The sequence below is a fragment of the Rhea pennata genome, chromosome 3 (genome assembly GCF_028389875.1).
Source record: "Rhea pennata isolate bPtePen1 chromosome 3, bPtePen1.pri, whole genome shotgun sequence".
Lineage (NCBI taxonomy): Eukaryota > Metazoa > Chordata > Aves > Rheiformes > Rheidae > Rhea > Rhea pennata.
Window position 1 is genome coordinate 64,294,971 of NC_084665.1, and position 20,730 is coordinate 64,315,700.

At 38.3% G+C, this 20,730-nt stretch overlaps 1 protein-coding gene across 8 annotated transcripts in view; it reads left to right on the top strand.

Moving 5' to 3' along the window:
• The first annotated feature begins 322 nt into the window (after window positions 1-322).
• The window catches only part of REPS1 (RALBP1 associated Eps domain containing 1), a 68,787-nt gene continuing 48,379 nt past the window's right edge, over window positions 323-20,730 (top strand). For 7 of the 8 annotated variants that reach the window (XM_062572470.1, XM_062572472.1, XM_062572471.1 and 4 more), the window contains exons 1-2: window positions 323-541; window positions 18,738-18,861. In XM_062572470.1, the coding sequence (XP_062428454.1) occupies window positions 389-541; window positions 18,738-18,861 (277 nt within the window). In that variant the 5' untranslated portion in view covers window positions 323-388. The remainder of the gene's footprint in view (window positions 542-18,737; window positions 18,862-20,730) is intronic. The other variant, XM_062572478.1, reaches the window with a different exon arrangement.

The window sequence follows — 20,730 nt, forward strand, 5'->3', positions numbered from 1 at the left end:
GCCTGCGTTCCTCCCGCCCCGTCGAGCCTCGCACTTCCGGTGCCGCTCGCCGCCGCCTGGCGCTGGCGCGGTGGGGCAGCGCGCGCGCTCGCCCGCTGGTTGGCGCAGGCGCGGGGGGAGGCGCGCAGGCGCGCCGCCGTGCGGGAGCCGAGGGCGCGCGGGCGCGCGGGCTGGGCGGCTCGTGGGGGAACGTGCGAGCGGCCGCTCCCGCGCGGCCGTTGGCTGGGCGCGCGGCGGCGGCGCCCCCTCCCTCTCCTCCCCCGCCGGGCCGGGCCGGGCGGCGCGAGGCAGCTCGGCGCGCTCTGCCCTCCCCCCGCCTGCCGGGCCGCCGCCGTTGGATGCGAGGCGGCGGCGGCGGCGGCAGCGCTGCGCGGTGCCGGGGTGTAAGATGGAGGGCCTGACGCTGAGCGAGGCGGAGCAGCGCTACTACTGCGAGCTCTTCTCCTACTGCGACACCGAGAGCACCAAGAAGGTGGCGTCGAACGGGCGGGTCCTGGAGCTCTTCCGCGCCGCGCAGCTGCCCAACGACGTGGTCATGCAGGTAGCTGCCGCGGCCCTTCCTGGGCACCGCCTCGCCGTTACAGCCCGCGGGGCTGCCGCCCAGCCGTGCGCTCGGCTCGGCCCTGGCCGCCTCCTTCCCCGGCTGGGAGCCTGTTGGTGGGGGTCGTCCCGCTGGGGAGAGCGAGCCAGGGCGGGGAGGCCAGACCCGGCCCGCTGGGCGAGTCGGGGGCTTTTGTCCGGCCAAAGCGAGCCTGTGGCCGGCCAGCTGAGCCCAAGCCGGAGGGCAGGGCTGAGCCTTTCGGGCAGAGAGGGAAGGGGGATTCGCGGGGGGCTCTGCAGAGCTTAAATATTTGTGGGGCGTCCAGCTGCGAGCATGGGAAAGGTCTGCTGATAAACTGCAGTGGCCATGTGCAGCAACTGGTAGGAAAGTGTCTTGTTTGTTCCGTGTTGGTAAAGGCCGTCCGAAGCAGAAGACCTCTAAAGTGCTTTTGGGATGTGAGGAAGATTCGAACTACGATTTGTTGATGAAGTACAGAAGAAAACCGGGGTTTGTATTTTTGAGTACGGTTGAAGCTGATCCAATTTGCTTATGTCATGCGGTCCTTTTTGGGCATCTGTTCTCAGCTGGTATTAACTTACCTGTGGTCATCAAAACATTTTCTAACAATGAAAAATGCCTTATTAAGATTGAGTTAAGCCCATACTTGCAATATGTATATGAAGAGTTTTAGCACTACTTTTCTTGGCCAGATAACACACAGAAGCTGTAATTGTCTTACAGAATTACCAATGCAGAAAAAAGAAAGTCTACTCTGATGTGTCTCGTGTAATTATTTAAGGAAATTACGGGGAGCCATACTTAATCAACAGCTATTTGTAATAATTGCTGCTTGTGCAGTTCCCCCTGTCAGTTTTCATGCCTTAAAGTTTATGTCGTGTTTTGAATTCTTCTGAAAAACGCTTTAGGTAAAACTGCATCTGAAAAGCTGTTCTGTACATTATGCAGTTTTATGCTCTTCCTAGATAAGCCGCCGTTTTAATAAAGCATTAACTAGAACTACAGTACACGTATTTCAGCTTTCTGCAGTTTACCAGACTTCAGGAGAATACTTAGGCTTAACAATGGTTGTTGATAATGTCTTCTGGGCCCATAAAAACAAATGGATTAAAGGAGTTTAAGATGTCCTGAGTCATGTATTCCAGCTCAGTAGAAGAGCATGACAGTTGTCAGTGATTGGTGTTTTTCCTTTCTTAAAGAAAGGCTAAAAGAAATTGTTACTAGTAAAGCTAATCTTTTATGTGATGACTTGCTAGACTGTGCTTAATGTTAAGACAGTATTCTTGTTCAGTATTATGAATGAAGTTCCTCAAGGCTGCCCACTGTTTCTTTTTGTGTATGGCCAGTCCATTTCAGAAGACTCATCTTGGAAAGTGAGTGTTTCTGTTTGGTGTGTGTCTTTTTCATTAAACCTTTTGGGATCACTGTGTAGGTAAAATAGGCTAGTGCTAGAGATTTTATTCTACACAGCAGTTTAGTGCAAGAGTAAAAAGACTTGATGTTTTGGATACAAGTGGCCACAGACTGTATTCCTATCTGTTACAGAGAAGGTAAAATATTTTCTTGCAAAGTAGAGCAAATCTGAAGGAAAGAGAAAGTACTGAGACATCATTCCATGGGTTCTAAATTGTTAACTTAAGAAGCAGACCTGGCTAATCACTGTAGTGATCTCAAGGAAAACCTTTCAGTTAAAACAGCAAACAAGATGTTAGATTGCATGAGGAATGAGACTGTAAATAATACAAAGAAAGTCAAGATGCCCTTAGCAGTCTGACCCATTTCTAATGCCGTGTGCAGTCAATATTGATCACTTGTGAAGTACCTGATATTTGTGAGGGAGAGGACCAGTTGCCCAGTTCTTCTTTTTTCTTCCACCATAACTACCCTTCTTGTGTTCTCTTATCTGCTCCTCTGGAGTTCCTTGTCTTTATAAGAGAAAGGAACTTGATTCCGTTACCTAATTCTTACATTTTCCTGAAATACAAGTGTACTACTAGTCATGTGAATGCTGAGTACTTTTGTAGATGTTTAGATTAACTTGGTGCAAAACTGCTGCTATTCAAACTCCCAAGGACTGTGTAGTTTTGAGGAACTATCTGTAAGCTTTTCTCATCAGCAACACAGGTCTGTAGATACCTTTGAATAATTTAGAATTGATGCTACTGAAAATGCATGACTTGATTGCACTTCTGGGCACATAAATTGTTTGGTTTGCAAACCTGTTGTTTTGGGACTGGATATGTCTACAGCCTTTTCTGCAAGTAGTTATGTTTGTGCGAGATATCCGTCCTGCGAGAGAAAATTTAGTACATGTGGCTAATTTTCTTAATCGTTCTCATTTCTTCCTCTAAGGAACACTATCAACATTAAATATGAATAAATGAACATACAAACTGAAACATTGCTGTACACAAATCCTATGTGGACAAAACAGTAAAAACCTGTAAATGAAAAGCTAAATAGCTTAGTAGTACAGTATACATCCACAAAAGGATGCCCTTATTGCCACAGCAATAATGCCACAAACTGTTACAACCTTAACTGCACATATAAGGATGCCAGCCTTTCATTAACCCATGTTTCTGCCTATTTGTGCACATTCTTGAAATCAGCATTGAGGTAAAAGATTTGCATAGAATAATGAATGAAAGTATGTGTGTTGGGGTAACAAGTCCAGCTGCTTCACAACAGCTGTGAATTTTTTAATTGCTCTCAGGGTGCAGTTTCATGTTGCAGCTAAACCAACTAATGGTGAGCTATTACAGAAGGAGGCAGTTCAATCTTCCCCCAGCCATGTGGTCCTGCTGCTGCTTTCCCTTGCAGAAGCACCAGTACTGTCTGATACTGGTGTGTGCTGGTTCCAGGGGCTACACAGACAAAGTGAATCATAGTCTCTTTTTTTTTGTTGTTCTTTTTTTTAACTCTGTATCAGATAATTGTGGTTTTGAATGCATATCAGTGCTGTCATAAACAAGGAGGCAAGAAAACTGCTCACTGATGCTGCAGAAGAGGAGACCTATCCTCTGTATTAGCAGTTAGATCTATCAGTTGTGACCTAGCATGGATTTTGTATAGCTTAAACCACTTGAAGTTGGAGCTGCCGTGTTTTCATAGCTTCTCTTGCACTGGCATGCATTTGAACGGACAGCGAGATGGTTCAGGGGGCTTGTGCAGCTAAAAGTTAGGGATTTTTTTGTCAAGTTATTTTTCAGCTGGCTTGGCTCTCCGAGCTCATGGCTCAGTTGCATGTGCATTAGTGTTGGCACAAGAGGAGGGAGGCAGGTCTGGGAAGCAGGAATGGTGGGGACATGATGGGATTGCAGCAGCCCCGTTCTATGTAGCTGAGGTAGAAGTGCCATCATTTTGCATTGTTACCTGTCAGAAGAAAAAAAAAAAATTCTGGTTGGTCTAGGAACATGTTAGTACAGGAGTAATCCTTTTCCAGACATTATAGAGATCCAGGACAGCAGTAATTGTTCTCTGGAGAGGATACCAGTTTCTTCTGTGCAAAATTAAGGGATTGAATATACTGACTTTGTGATACTTTTTTTAGTCTAACCACAGACACTAAGATGCTCTGTACATGCTTATGCTTACATGGATATTATTGAAACTGCAAATATTAGATTTCCATTTTCTCAATTTAAACTAGAAGAATTTTGGCTGCCAAAAATATGTGGAGACTCATTGTATACTGTAGAAGGATTGTGTGAATTTCCTTTCTCTATTTGTAACTTGAGTGAATTGACAACTGTTCATGCATCAACTTTTTTTATATTGCAACCCAATATGGAATGGTGAAAGGGAAGATTTTCTAGTGAGAACTGGTGCCTAATAAGACTGTGATCTAAAGTATCTGTAAAGCTAGTTTCAATTACTGTTAATAAAATGATTACATATACATTTCTGAATAAAAGAGCATTGAGATAAAAAAAAAGGCTAGGAATCCAGAACTATTGATAAAGTAATACATAAAGCACTAGTGAGCTAAAATCTGTAGTTTCTGTTAGCCAGTAATACAACACAATAGGTGTGATGCTGAGGACCTCACATTTGTACTCTGTATGCATTTCAGAAAATTTTCTTTGAACTAGTTCTAGCCTAGTCCTGTAGACTGGGTAGTAGAATGAATTCTTTAGAGTGCACTCCTGAAGTGCATCTTCTAGTTTAGCTTCATACAAAAGAAATCTATTTGTGTGCTCTGAGATAGTTCTGTGATATGAACCAGAGCAGACTTGCTTCAAAAGCACATTTCTGATACGAAGTAAAATACTGCTGTAAGCATGTTCTTAAAGTCAGTTTAATGCCTCTATTCTGATGCTGAAATCTATTCTGAAACTGTAAAAGCTACAGTTAACCAAAAAAAGTATTGTGAAATTCATTATTTATGCATGTGATTAGTAATAATAGTTGTCCCATTTTCAAGTATGATGTTCTGAAATGAAAATATTTGCATCAGACTTTAATGTGATTTAATCACAGAAAATTTTATGAACTTGCATTGCTTTCTTTATGAATCTGGGAGTCTTCACAAGAGAAGGATAAAATCAATTGTGCATATGATACTCATCTGAAATTAATGTGTCAAAGTATCTTGCTTTACAATATAATATTTCTGTAAAACAATAAATAAGTAAGTATTTGCATGTACTTGCTCTAAAGCTAAGGAATTGTCATCTTTGGTGATAGCATTGTGCACCAGTTAACCTGACTTCTCATTTAGTATTAGAAAGTGTCTGACATGACAGATGAATTGTACAATTATGCCAGATTTCTCCAGTTACAAATATGCTTGCATTCACCCACTAAAAATGTAATGTAAAAGCTATTTTAGTCTTTATTTTGGCAGCGAGATGCAAGTCTTTTTTTTGTTTCCAAAGGTCTTTATGTTCAGATCAGTTTAGATTGTTCTTGTCATAGATATAAGAAATTACTGATACTAGTTGCCTACTTCAACCTTCTGTGAGAAGTTGCTGCCTTCACTGCAAGAACTTTTTTATTTTTTTAAGTGTACATATGCGATGCAGGTTGTTCGTTGTATAGTCCAGACTCATACTGTAAATCTTCATTCATCAGCTATGATTTCTGGACTGTGCAGAAAAATGGCCAAGATTCAAGCTTGTGTTCCCTTCTGTTGTTCTTGGGTTGACAGTTTTGGCAGACATAGGGAGCAGAGAACAGGGAATGGTACCTTCCTGAGCTGCCAGAGCTCATCTCTTAGCCTGTAGCATTCTTTGTGTAATGCTTTTCAGTGCTGTAGTTTAAGTGATAGCCTTCCAAATATCTGTATTACTCATTGAATGTAAAAGAATGTTGCTTGTGATTTCTCTTAGTTATCAGATTTTTTTTAAACAATCATTGTTTTGTCTTTTTGCTGGTGGTAGCTGTGATAGATTACACTTAATCTGAATTCAATAGATACTTGAATTATAAACCATAAGGAGAATATGGCAAAACAAAATAATAGGTTCTCAATTTAAAATGTTGATTTCTTTTTTTAGAGACTGGACATACAGAGAAAGGGGGCTAAGAAAATAAACATTTCTTCATTTTATTGATGCAGTTAATGTTTCAATTTTTCCTACAGAAAGACTACCTGCTTATCAAATCACTAGAATTCACTAAATGCCAACTGCAAATAGAAGCTGAGCTGAGAAGCATGTTTAAGATTACCTGTGTGGTGGAGACATGCAGAAAAGTCAACCTAGTTCTGATTAATATCTTTTTAGAGCTGTTGGAGGAAGAAGTTGGAATTGCTTTTGCACTACAAGTTCCATGCTTTCCTTTCAACTATTTGGATCTAGACTATTTTAAAAAATATATAGCTTTTTAAAATATTTAAAACCCTTCCTTTCCTCCACTCTCCAGAGGAAGCTATGTAAAAAGATTTCCTTTACTAATGATGACCTTTATTTGATCTGCCCCCCCCCTTTTTTTATAAGATCACTTCATTGTGTATTCAAATCCTAGTTTGGACCAAAAACTCTCCTATGTTTGGAGTATATATTTTTTATTTTAAAGCTTACAGCTTTTCTGCATGCCATTTAAAAACAAAATTAATTTAGATTTCTTCTGAGGAATATTCATAACAGTTTATTATTAAGGTATTCTTCCAGTATGGAAATGTATAATTACATTTAGTATTTTAATTAGTTTGAGTAGTGTTATTTCTCAACAGCATTTAGTCAGAGAATAATCACTTTTTTTTTTAAAGCAAAGGTGAGAAGTTAATGGCAAAACTTTAGTATTCTAGATAAGGCCTATTAGACTTGTATTTGCGTTTAGCTGATTTCTCAATATAATTGTTTTTGTGCCTTTGAAATTGACCCAGAATTCCTACCGTACAGTGTTTTATATGGTTAGTAATCCCTTCATAATTGCTGGTGCCAACACAGAGTACAACTATTTTCTAGTATCGTGTCTCAACTTGTTTGAAAACTTTTTTTTTTATGTACCATCAGAGGATTAATGTCCATTATAACATGGCTGGATAGAATTGTAAAATCTTTTCATAAATGCCAGAGTCCTTTGCATTAGATGCAGCTGCCATATAATCAAGTTAGTTGTACAGGATTATGTATTGTAAACTTGTTTTTTTTTCCCTATAAAAAAGGGAAATCATTTTTTATTAGTTGTTTTGAGCACTTCTCTAGCCATCTATGAAAAATTGCAAACATATCTTCATCTTTGTGTAATCATCAGTAAAAATTCCTGCAGATGCTGTGGAATTGCAGGATTTTGCTGCCATACTTAACTTCAGTTATACTTACTAGTTTTCGAAGCATTAGTCCTTACAGACAGATTTCATACCTATTAAAAAGGTCATAAATCTGTAGAAATTTGCATATATGTTATTTAATATATATTATAAAATATTATAAAATATATATTATTTAAGTTAGGCCTTTCTTGTAGAAATCCTAGACTTTAAAGAGTTCTTTTACTCTTTGCTTAGGTGAATTTGAAGTTGTGAGTATGGAAAAATATGTGTGTGTATGTGTTCTAACAGTGCTACTCTTGCCTTGTAGAATCAAATTTATTATTTTTTTCTGAAAATTTTCTTCTCATAAGTGAGTATGGAGCTATCTCATAGCTCCATATAGCTGCTGTATTGACTATCAGATTTTCTTTTGACTAGAATTTTAGTAGTGATTACAGTTAGGAGGATATATTTCCCATTTGTTCTTTTTGCTTTACCATTTCTTTAGATCATAGGCATATTATTAAAGAGCAGTGTTTTTCTTTCAGTTGAGTAATAACTCACTCCATTATTTGCATTTGTGGCTTACATGTTTTCTAACTGTGGCTGGCTTCTGTAGACACTGTAGACTATTCCCTGCCACTAGCTATACAAAAAAGCTATTAAAACTTAAACTTATCTGTCTTGTATAGGGATTGCATTTTTGCATTTTGTTAAGTTAAAGGACTTGGAAAAGATCTTAATTTCTGGAAGGGTTAACTTCCGAAGTCTAAAGTGCTCCTGAATTGTATTAACAGAACAATTAGTAGACCAGTTTCAAGTAACAACCTTTCAACTTCAGTAATTCAAAAAAAAAAAAAAAAAAAAAAAAAGTAACCAAGACTGAACTATAAAAAATTTAGTATTGGATAATAAATTGCTCCTTCTTCAGAATTAGTCGTGAATTTTGTAGAAACCTGTTCTCACCACAATAGTTTATACAACTTGGATTTTTTTTTCTGAATTGAAATGTCTTAAATCATTTAAGACCAGTGCTAGTAGCTCTAGTCCAAGTCTTTCTTAAATATAGCTGTGTAAATATGCAATTTTAAAAGTTTAAACAAAACTTAATCTAAGTTCTTATAGACATATTGTTAAGACTTGTAGCTCTTACTGGGAAAAAGAAAGTGATGCAAACCTAAGTCACTGATTGACACTACCTGGTCAGATTGACACTCAGAGGAAACTAAATAGAAGTAGGAGAGCAGCATAAAATAATGGAGATAGTAACTTCAGATAAAGTTGTATGGAAGTGCTCGGGAATACCAACGTCTGATGTGAGAAGTCGTATTTGGTTAGGCTGACCAATGGTTAGCATTTGGTTATTTGGTTAGCATGACCAATGTGGATGGGATAAGAGAAAGCCTTAATCTACATTGTATGTTAGCAAAAACAAACAGATGCTTGTGCTTGTTCTTTAAGGCATTTTGTCTTATGTGTGTTCTGCCATGGTGATGAAAGAAGACTTTTAATGAAAATACTAAAATCCAATAAGTAAGGAAATGATAATTAGGAGGATATATCAATTACCTGCTTAGAATATCAATTTTCTTCAGTCTCCAGTGGAGTGTTACAATTGCATAGAATGGCTGAAAGAAGTTGAAATGTCAATATACATGGTCCTTCTGTTCAGTGTTCAGCATGTAAGAAATTTTGCAGGAAAAATATTCAATTTAATATTACAGGGCAGGAATATTCATAGTTAGGACATCCATATGGCCTCTCATGAAGCAGCTTGCTTGACTCATTACTGGATTAATAATTTGAAATACTAAATATATTATTGTAAAATTCCTCTTTGGTGCCCATAGAAGATAGATGTTTTCTAATTAGTTATGTGGATACTTTGGCTGCTACTTTCTGTTACATAACAAATGATCACAGAGTGTCACAGAATCATTCCTGGGAGTCTCAAATTGGCACAGACTGGCTCAGGCATTGAGAGTTGGTGCTAAAATGTGTTTCCTCCTTATTGCTTGACCTCATCATGGTTGAGCATGGCCGCTCCCAGTGGCAGCACTAGGAGAAAGGAGATAGCCTTGTTTGGAGGGGAATTTTTAGCAGCATGATACGTGGGTACATCTTCCCCTTCAGCTCTATCAGAGCGACTTTCAAGTTAGAATGAGTACACAATAGCATCCTTACAGTACTTAAAATACTTTGCAGAATTTTTGGATGTTAATGTTTATGCCTGTTTTCTAGCTTCATGTTTTCAGATGGTTTTGATGTTGAGTCTTGCAGCTTTTTACTTAAAGAATTTGCGCTGTCTTCTGTATCTTAACTCCAGTCAGATGATCATCTTTACATAAATGGGGCACATAATCAGTTTGTCTTCCTGCTCTTCATGTGAGAGGTTGTGGATGATCTTTTTTTTTTCTAAGCCAGGAAAGACCCTATGCTGACACGAACAGTGAATATCTTAAGAATTGTCTTAAGTGGATGGTTGGTTCCTTGTGCTTCCTCACATATGCTGAAGAAGGCAAAGTCTATCTCAGCTTACTACATGTTCATGTGGCTTATCCATGGTATTGTTTTTTCCAGCAGTGAAATGTTGGAATCCTGCCCAGTTGGTTTAGTAGGCATCTGCTTTGTGTTGGTCCTCTGCAAAATGAGGTGGCTGCCCCTGCCAGGCACTAGGAGAGAAATTACATGTATGTTCACCTTTCTTATTACTGCATTGCAAATACCTAGAAATACATGTCTTTAGTTTGAGAGGTGGAAAGGTGTCATGTATAAAAGGTTTTGATCAGCATTGCTCCAGTTCTTGTGCTGTTCATCATACGTGAATTTAGATTCCTACCATTATTGAATCCCTCCCTAGTGATTGTAAGGAGGGTTTCTTTGAGTGAGGGCTAAAATACCTTTTGTAGGATTTTAAGTACTATTAAGATGACATCCTATTCAGTTGCCTCAGCTGTGCCACTTCTGCCACTTTCGAATGCAAATCACAGGACTTTCTTGAGGCTGTAGCTTTACAAGAAGCTTAGAGCCAATTGAACAAAGCATTTCCACCAACCATGTGCTCACATTCATGTCTTGTAGCTACTGAGTTGCTCATTGGTTGTACAGTAAACTGATTCAGCTGAATAAAGCTGCAGATAACTAAGCAAGCAGAAAGGTGAATAGGGTTTTGCTGGCTTACTGAGTGGAGTGTTCAGATAAGTGAGCAGCAGTTAGTGCTCAGGAACACTTATCTTATAACATGGATGATTCCCTAAAGCAGATAAAGACTCACTGCGATTAGTTCTTGTTAGCTGTAGGAAGGTATCTACTGGTTGACATACTTCAAGTGGATCATGTTTCTAGCATAGTGCACTCACCTCCCCATTGTAATCTTCCGATTCTTGAAGCTAGGCTTTGTATTTTTAGTAGGGCTTCTAAATCACTAACTTCTGCATGTACCAAAATTAGTTTTCATAGCTCAACTTAAGAAGGTACCAAGATAAATAACTAAGATATGTTTTAGATCCTTCATTTCTAAATCCATCTTTCTGACATAACTAGTCTAAAGCAGTCTCTTACCTATCTACAGTAGATGAAAATTTTGTTAATTAAATTTTTGAAATAGTACTGTTGGGTTTTAAAGCATTCATTTGTTGAAAGATGTGTATTGATTTTGTGCATCTATCACAAATCATAGTTTCTGTTAATATTAAAGCAGCGGACAAAAAGCACTGAAAAATTGAGTGAAAGCAGGACTGCAAACCTTCCAAGCTTCCTTCCAGAAGAACCTCACTCTGAGCACCTTTTCCTTGTTCAGGGGTTGGACACCCTTCTAAACCAAATGCCAAAGTATGGGGACAGAATCATTCCTCTGAGCCTTAAAAATGTTGGGTCATTCTTTGACCAGCTAATTAACTTTTGTTCTTTTACTTCTGGTGTAATGAATTCTGAAATTACATTTGATTGAAACATGTATAGTTGAACCTGAAATGATCGATGGCATGGGAAAGGTTAGCTCTAAGTATTTATGTAGTATTAATTGTCAAAGATGATCTGTAGGTTTTTTTTCCTATTGATATTTTAGTAGTCTACTTCCACTGTGCATTCTCATTAGCATTCTCATTAATGAATGGCTACATATTGGATACAATAATAACATTATTGATATGCTTTTCGTTTTAAATTGTGAATCAAAATCAATTTGTAGTCAGTTAAATTTTTAATATACAACCTAAAACTATAGACTAGTCTTCCAAATTTTTTAGCATTTTTATTTGAAGAAGGCTCTTAGCTTGTTTTTGAGTGTATTGCTTGCTTTTCATTAAGAAGTTACTGTTAATATGCATAGCAAAAATGGAAAATCGTGATAAACGTTGAACAGCACCTATATTCATTTAATCTAGTTTAAGTCAATTTAAGTCTTTGTCAGATACTGTAAAACTGAGGGGTACATTTATCTTTGCAACCCTGGGGCATGTTTTATATCATTCCTGATAATCATTCTGTTTAAGCATTAAAATTTTTTTTACCAATCAAACACTGGAACAGGATGCCCAGACAGATTGTAGAGTTTCCATTCTTGGGAATATTTAAAACCCAACTGCATATGGTCCTGAGGAACCTGCTCCAGCTTATCCTGCATTGAGCAGGGAAGCTGGACTAGATGGTCTCTGGAGGTCCCTTCCATGCTTTTCTATGGTTCTGTGTAGGGTTTCTTTGTGTTTATAACTTAAAAAACAAACAGACAAAACCTCACCCCAGCAATACAAACTGAAGATTCATGCCAAGTCACAGTAGGACTTCTAAAACACCTCAAACTAAGATTGTTTTTATAAACAGGATCAAAACTTTTATTTTAAATTCCAGTTCAGCTTCTTTCTCCCTTAATATCCTGAATATGTGTGTGTGTGTGTATGTGTGTGCAAATGTGTGTATATATATATGTGTGTGTGTGTGTGTATATATTTATATGTATCTTTGTATATGTGTGTGTATATATATAAATCTTTTTTTAGTGGAGAGCAGACTTGTGTTAATATCTTAGTTCAGATGCAGTGACACAAAAGGTTCTCCAGTGTGCTTATTCACTCTTCCCTACTACATGTGTTCCCACTGCCGGCCTTCAAAAGTTGCCTCACAGTCTTGCCTCTTATCTTCCTCTTTTATGGAAAAATTAGTGCTTTAATGACTTCCTACAAGCATATGAATGAAAAATCTTTATCATGTGTGTGGCACTTGTGCCTGTATGTTGCTTCCTTTATTATTTTACCACTGGAGGAGTCTCTGCATACTGTTGTTTGTTTGCATGCAAAGTGCTCACAGGTCATAGGCTCGATCTACCTTGTGGAAGAATCTGTAGGGGAGTGTGATATGTTGGTAGCCTTTCCAAGAGAGGTTTAACTTAATCGAAAAAATGTGATTTGTTCTGCTTCATCTAGAGGCTTAAGGCTCTTAGGTCTTTCAGATCTTTGGTTCATAAACTCTTCTTAGTTCAAGAACCTCTCATCTGAAATCTGCAAGAATTTTAGAAGGTGCATTTCATTGTCAAAATACCACTTCCTGTGTGTCTGCTCTGCATCAAGTCCTAATACTGTTGATGCTGCTGTTTCTTCTTTGCAGTATGGTGACTTTAGTGTGTGATTTCATATTCTATGGTTTTTGCACTCCTCTTTGCATCAATCACAAGCGGTTCTGGAGTTGTCACCTCTTACTCACTTAATTGCAGTAGTGTGACCTGAAGATGTTCACAGCTAAGGAAATGCAAATAGCTATGGAGGATTGTCTCTTGAAGATAGCATTCCTTACATTCCTTAACAAGTTTAAAGAAATTCATTATCCTCTCTAATCCTAGGAAGATGAAGGTTGTAAGCATAACAAATCTCAGAGAAGCAATCGCAATATTTTATCCTGTCTGTATAACTTATTGCCTGTTGAACATTTAAATCCTCTTTCAAGGAGATTATAGATAGGCTGTCTGAGTATGTTCAAACATGCTGTCAGTCCACAGAGGAGCTCCACTAGATCTTTGCGTTTAATGATTTTACTCACCATTCAGTTGTCTTTCTGATAGTATTATATGCTGCTTTTGAAATAGAGAATTCATTTAACTATGGGTAGATTTGACAGCTACTTGTTCAATAGCATAAGGGCATTCTATGTGATTAGTTGTTTTTCTATATCCATAGCTTTTTCCTTTTCTTGATACTTAAATGTGGTGTTTTTCAACATTTTTTCTTTCCTTTGAATCTGTTTTTCATTCTTTTATCATACTTATCTGCCATAGTAGCTTAGTTATTAATTCAGTATTTAACAAGCTACTTATTAGCTCTGAAAAAGACAATTTTTAACTCTGCACTGGCTTTGAAATTGCCCAAGGCCATTATTGTCTGGTGATTACATACGTTCCAAATACCAGTGTCACTGCTTCCTGTCATAAAGAGTTTTTCCAGAGTCTGCTCAGTTATTCATCTGTCAATGTTAGACCACTGGATCTACAAGCTTTTCCTGTTTTATGTGTAGTCAAGTACATGGATATTCATCAGTCTTCCAGGAAACAGTGCTTTTAAAAAAAGGCATTGCTCTTGCCATTGTCCTGATTTTGACTGTTAGCTGACTGTTGTTGAATCTTCAGTGCTTTAATTATGGCACTTATGAGTCATTACTTTCAACTTTGGTTTGGGTGTGGGCAATTTATTTTAGATGTTGATGCCTTGAACTTTATCCTTTGAATTGTCGCCTGTCAATTTAGGCTATGACTTGTTTTCTTGTGGCATGGTCTTTGCGGTCCAACTAGTTGAAGAGCTTTTGAACTGTTTCCTTTTAATTAATGAACTTAAGAAACATGCCCTGCTATCTTCTGTTCTAGACATCACGCTGCAGAGATAGTATAGCAGGGAAAGCTAATTAACACAGGTTCTGTAAGACAATGTCAGAAGTGTAATGCAGATATAACCAAGTGATTTAATGAAGCTAGCTTCTGTTCAGCAGGATTTGATTGCTGTGCACAGTCCTAGGCCTGCTGGTCTTCTTGAGGCTCCTTTGGAAGTAAGTATTTGTCAGCATCCCACTCCTTCTTGTACTAGGTTTCACAACAGCCTGCTTGTTTTGATCAGGTCCTGGAATTACAGGATATGGTAAGGAAGCACTCAAGCAGCCTTTTTTGAGCCATGTGAAGCTCAACTGTAATTAATGAACCCATCAATTTGTCTGATTGTGCATAGTTACTAAAGTGTCTTTCTTGCCTTAATAGCACTGAGGCTGACTTCTCATGGACTTCGTGGCTTAGATACTGCTATGTGAAAGTGCAGTTGACTTTTTTTTTTTTTTTTTTCCCCCAACTGGAACCTGCCTGAAAGCAGTAACTGTGAGCTTCTCTGCTCTTCAGAACTGTCTCCCAAGAGAGCTGGGAAATCACAGCTTTTCATAAACACAGTAATAGGAAAATGAGAAGACATACCAAAAGACTAGCTTTGCTAAACAGGGAAGTTATAACTGATCTCTTTGGGGGTGGGGAGAGAAATTAGTGCCAGTGAATGCAGATGAGGTTAAGATTTTCAGTGCCTTCTTTACATTGATCTTCACAGATGAGGTCTGCTTGGCCTTTGTGCTGGGAAACAGGGTTGAAGGAGGAGAAAAAACAGCAGCAGTGCAAGAAGATTGTCATGGATCTCCTGAGAAAATGAGATCTGTAAAAGTATATGGGACCAGATGTACCTGAGGGTGCTAAATGAGCTGGCTAGTGTCATTGTGAGGCTGCTCTTTCTTATCTTTAACTGGTTGTGGAGATCAGGGCTGGTCCTCAGTGACTGCACGTTACAGCAATTTTTAGAAAGGGCAAGAAGGATGATTCAGGGAACTGTAGGCTGGTGAGTCTCTGGTCTTGGAAAATCCTGGAGCAAGTCTACTTAGAAGCCATTTCTGGGCAAAAAAAGTAATGATTAAGATTAGCAAGCATGGATTTACCAAGGATGCTTATCAATCGGATTGCCTTCTGTGATGGAATGACTAGACCTGTAGTTGAGGGTCTATCTACCTTGACTTCAGGCAAGACTTTCAGCATAGTGTCCCACAGCAGTCTGTGGAATAACCTTTGGGATGTTATAGTCTAGATGAAACTGCTAAAGAGCTGTCTAGATCATTGAACTCGGAGCCTGATTTTGGACCCCTCCTTTTTAATGTCATCTTGGTGGCTTGGAAGAAGTGGGAATGCACCTTCATCAAGTTTGCAGGCACCCAAAGTAGTGGGTGCAGCTGATACGTTTGAGTACACGATTGCCATTCAAAGGGACCTAGGCAGGCTGGAAGAATGGGTCCACAGGAGTCTAATGAAATTCTAAAAAGAAAAGTACAAAGCCTTGCACCTGGAAGGGACTAACTACCTGGAACAGCATAGGCTAGGGGCTGACTGACTGGGTAGCAGCAGAAAAGGGCATGGTGGTCTTGGTTGACAGTTGCTGAATAATACGAGTTGACAGCATGCTTTGTCAGTGATGGAAGCTAATGTATTGGCTATGTTCAAAAGAGCATCACCAGTAGATCAAGGGAAGTGATTTGTTCCCTTTTACCTGGCACTTGTTAGATCATATTTGGGATACTGCATCCAGTTTTGGGCTCCCCAGTGTGCGAAGGTTGTTGATAAACTGGAGCAGTGCCAAGAGAAGGCCATCACAATGATCAGGAGCTGTAGCATGTGGCCTTTGAAGAGAGACTGGGAACTGGGCTCATTTAGCCCAAGACTTTGTGGTAGTACTGAGGAGAACCTAATAGCAGTCTTCCAGAACCAAACAGGAGGTGGTTATTGAGAAGACAGAGTCAGGCTCTTTAGCAAGCTGCACAGTAGGGAAAAAGACAACCGTATGGTAGAAACTGATACTATAATCCAGGAAAGATTGGTAGAAACTCAAAGTATGTATTCATATAGAAAAATTACATATTTTGTAAGAGCAATAATTGCAGTACCAGACTGGTAACTAAACTGCCTTTAGACAGCTGTGTTACTGCAAAGTGATGCTAACAGAAGCAGGCAGATCCCCTGCTTTAACAAAATCAGAGGAGTTGAAGAACTTTGCTAATGTTGTTATAGGCTCGTCAAGTTTGGAAGGGACCTTGGGAGGACATATACTGCAGCCTTCTGATCCAAACAGGACCAGCACTTAATTTAGTCCAGGTTGCTCAGGGCTTTAATCAGATAGGTTTTAAAAACCTCCAAGGACATAAATTCTGTTGCCTCTCTGGGCAGCTTATTCCAATGCTTAATCATCCTCATAGTGACAACCTCTCTCTCCCAATAAGTAGTTGAAACCTTCCCTTTTAAAATACATAACCATGGTCTCTTTAGCTCTGTTGGTTAGAGCATGGTGCTGATAATGCCGAGATCGTGAGTTCAATCCCTGTATGGGCCACTTGTTTGAGGGCTGGACTAGATGATCTCCAGAGGTCCCTTTCAACCTTACCAATTCTATGACTCTTTTTTCCCTACTGTACAGCTTGGTAAAGAGCCTGACTGTCTTCTCAATAACCACCACCTCTTTGGTTCTGGAAGGCTGCCATTAGGTCGTTTTCTCATCCCCTAAGTCTTCTCTTAGTCAGGCTAAGTGAGCCGGTTGGTTTATCAAAATAAAACCAACCATGTAAAAATCTGAATAAAGCTACATACACAGATTTTAGCCTTGTCTACAACAGTAGTATGCATAAGACTTTTCAGAATAGACTTTGTCTGTATTACTGGGATTTTTGAAGCAATGTTTGATCTAATTTTGAGTCAAATTCGGTGTACAGCACCTAAAGTGGTGTTTCACAGTACTCATGGTAAACCTCAGAAGAAATCATGAGGAAGAACAATATGGAAAGAAAACTTGTAAAGTTATATAAGCTCATAGTATTGGCAAGCTCATATACATTCTTATTCTTCCAGACTTTTTACTCTTGATGACTCTGCTCTGATTTTTAGTAAATGGCTAAATGTGTATAAACCTACTTAAAGTATAGAGAAGATATATGAATTTCAGTTCTCTGCTACTGTTTGCAAGCAAGGGAGAGCACATTGAGTAGAATTTTAGTTTTTTAATTGACTTGGTTTTGCAGTACAAAGAAGTGTCTAGAGTACTTTTAAACATCAGCTGTATTGTATATGTGTAAGATATTGAAAATATGCAGCTTGATTTTTTAAAAAATAAAGTTCATCTTTTGTGCTGTGCTGTTTTGTACATAAGAACACAAGGAAAAAACAATAGTGGAGTAAGTTGCTGACAAGAGTGTTTTATTGCTGACTTAGGCCATTGAGATCAGCAGTATCCAGCCTCTGGCCCCTAGAATGATTAAAAACTTCTGAATTCAGTTTGAAAATAATTAGAATGATTGTGTTGCCACAGCAAAATAATAGAGAAGCTAGGACTGTTCTGAGCAACTGCTAATCCCCTCCCCACCTTAACCGCAGTGGCTCTGTCCTGTTTTATGGTTTTCCCACCCCCAAATCATTGCGCCTTAGAAAAAGCAGCGTGAAGATTTCAGTAGATTTTTCTTAAGATTCATAATAAAAAGTATTCTCTTTTCAGTTATATAGAATACTAGGAAAGAAAATGGAATAATCTGATTCCCTGTGAACATCACTCTTCTCAGTGACATTTCTTAAATGAACATGAGCATCTGTGAGAACTTGAAGTTCTGTATTCTCAGTCAGTCCTGAAATGCATGCATATGTGTGGATACTTGTGTATGCTCTGAATGAATGCTTTATAGCTTTGTTTTACAAATTGGAAGTTATGGGCTACAGCAAGCCTGTGTCAGAGTAAGCTGCCAGGTACTGCTTGCAGTTGTTCAGGATTTTCACTTTTTATAAATTCTAACCTCTTCATTGAAATTTCTTCTGGGAGATATTTGGAGGCAGGAGCATTTCTCTAACTTGCTCAGTAACATACTGTACAAATTTGGCTGAAAATCACTGAAAAATTTTTGTCTTTGTTTTTTGGAGTACATCTGACATAACCAATAAAATGCTAACAGTGTTAGATACTCTTAAAGCGTCCTTCATTTTCTATAGCTGTAACTGGAGACACAAAGACATTACAGCTGCTAATTGACCAGTTCATGGAGACCTAGGATGTTTATTAGGTGGTTTCTTGTAAAAGAGTTGGAAAATAGGAACATAATCCCAGCAGCTAGTCTGTTTTGTTCCATCTCACATCATATCTCTGTAGAACCTCTAAAGTCTAGGCTTTAGAGCTAGGTGAAAGAAAAGGTGGATAATTAGGAAAGCCTTAAATTCTAGACTTGCTACTTTTGCAGATTATCATGAATTCCATACTCTTTGACCCTTGTCATTAATATTTAGAGATTGCATGTGAAGTTGTTATTGAAAGATTGCATAAAGAACGTGGACATTTCATACAAGGCATGCTGATGTTAAATTTATTAAATTGGGCTAAGTATTTTAACTTTATTCATAAAGCTAACTTTTTTTTTTTTTTTTTTTTTTTTTTTTTTTTTTTTTTTTTGCAGATTATGGAGCTTTGTGGTGCAACAAGACTTGGCTATTTTGGAAGAAGTCAATTTTACATTGCTTTGAAACTTGTTGCTGTGGCCCAATCTGGTCTCCCTCTAAGAGTGGAAAGTTTAAATACAGGTAAATGAAAGGGTGGGAGATAATTGAGTAAATAAGCAGAATTACTGTAGTTGGCTCAAAAATTCTGATAGAGCAAGCTTGTTAATTATTGGACTCTTTAATATAATATGTATTGCTACCCTAAAGACTGAAAATAATTTTAGGGAGAATATGAGGGTGTGTATTCTTTCCGTGCACTGAATGTAAGATGCCTTACTTTACTGAGATAAGCATTTGCTCGTTATGGGAGCAAGTGGGTAAATATGTTAATTTCCTAGACTGCCATGTGACAACTTGTTTTTGTGCTATATACCATAAATAGAAGTACTAAAAGGACTAATTTGAAAGAAAAGACGAATGCAACATTTCCAAAGTTTTGTAGTTAATGAATTTATTGCAACAAAAGAGAGGTTATCTTTTCCTGAGCTACTACGTTCCTTTGTTTTACACTTGGCTTAGGCATTACAATTTTCTCTCTTCTTAGTTCCAAGTAGAAAGATTAATGTCTTAAGATTAGCATTTTTCTAATTAAAAAAAAAAAAAGGAGACTTGCAAAAGATCTTTCTGTAAATGGTCTGTTATCAGCCAAAATAGCTGTCATCCTTCTTTTGAAAGACCATGGAGGAGATAGTGAAGTAGGAAAAAGGATAAAAACTGGCTGTAGGAGAAGGGTTCAGGACAACCCAAAGAGCTTTTGATTCTAGACTCTACAGTAGCCTGCTTGGTTTCTGTTTTGTAAGTGTATCTGTGTTCAGGTTGCTCTGTGGAATGAAAAGAGATTTGGAAAGATCAAGTAGGCAGTTTTAAGCCATTGCAGTAATTTGCAACAGAGTATGCAATTCTCAGCTTGGGGTATTATCTCTGGAGTACAGCTTTGCATCAGGTGACTTCTCTGGTGGATTTTGTTTGTGGAATACATGTTATGATAGAATCTATAGATGCTGGTAATTAAAAGAAAGATTAGGAGTCCTTATGTCTAAAGGATGTAGATTAAATGGAACTGATAAGAAGACTTTTTTTTTAAAGCCAAAATATGATAGACCTAAATTATTGGACAAAGCTATTAAAGAGCAAGAAATTATCATGTAAATTTTTAATTATGTTTGTTTACAGCTGTGCATCTACAAACAGTAGATGTTGCTTTCATGGGGCTTTTTTAGCTTTTTGGAAATATGCATGGTTTTATCCAGTGCTTTGCTAGTATTCAAGTTCTATGCTCCCGAGCCACTATATGATCATGAATTTTCCCTATTTTTCCTGTTGCATAGTCCTAAGATCTAAAGTTTCCGTGAGTTGTAGTAGAAAATTCTGGAATTCAATATTTGGAAATGGGACCTTCAGCTCTTAGTATCTGATAGAACTGAAACTTGGTATGACAACAGTTATGGGATTGCTCATCAAACATCCATTGGAGAAGGCAAGGACTAAAATCTGTGTATATAACTGTACTCAGATTTTTATATGCTTGGTTTTATTTTAATAAAAGACACCTTAAGCCTGGGAGGGGGCTTTCTAATTGGGGGGGGGGTCTGTAATGTCAGAAGAAATTTGAAAGAAGGAATTGGAATGAAAGAATGAAAGTACAAAATTAATTCCAAAATACAAAAAATACTTCTGTAAAATTAGCAAAGAGCCACTGGAACTTGTGTGATAGGATAAACTTCCTTGATTCATGACAATGCTAGGAATACTTCCGTGGTTTCTGGATTCTAGGAATAATTTTCTGTACTGGTTCCAAACCTACCAAATACAAGTATCATTAATGGAACACTTATTTTTACCCTAACTGTTTTTAGCTTTGGCTGTCTGCTGCATTGGTTGCAGTGGTTCCAGTCCTGTTGCTGAAGTTGCTGCTCCTAGGGTGATTCAACTGCTGTTGTAGCAGCTGCT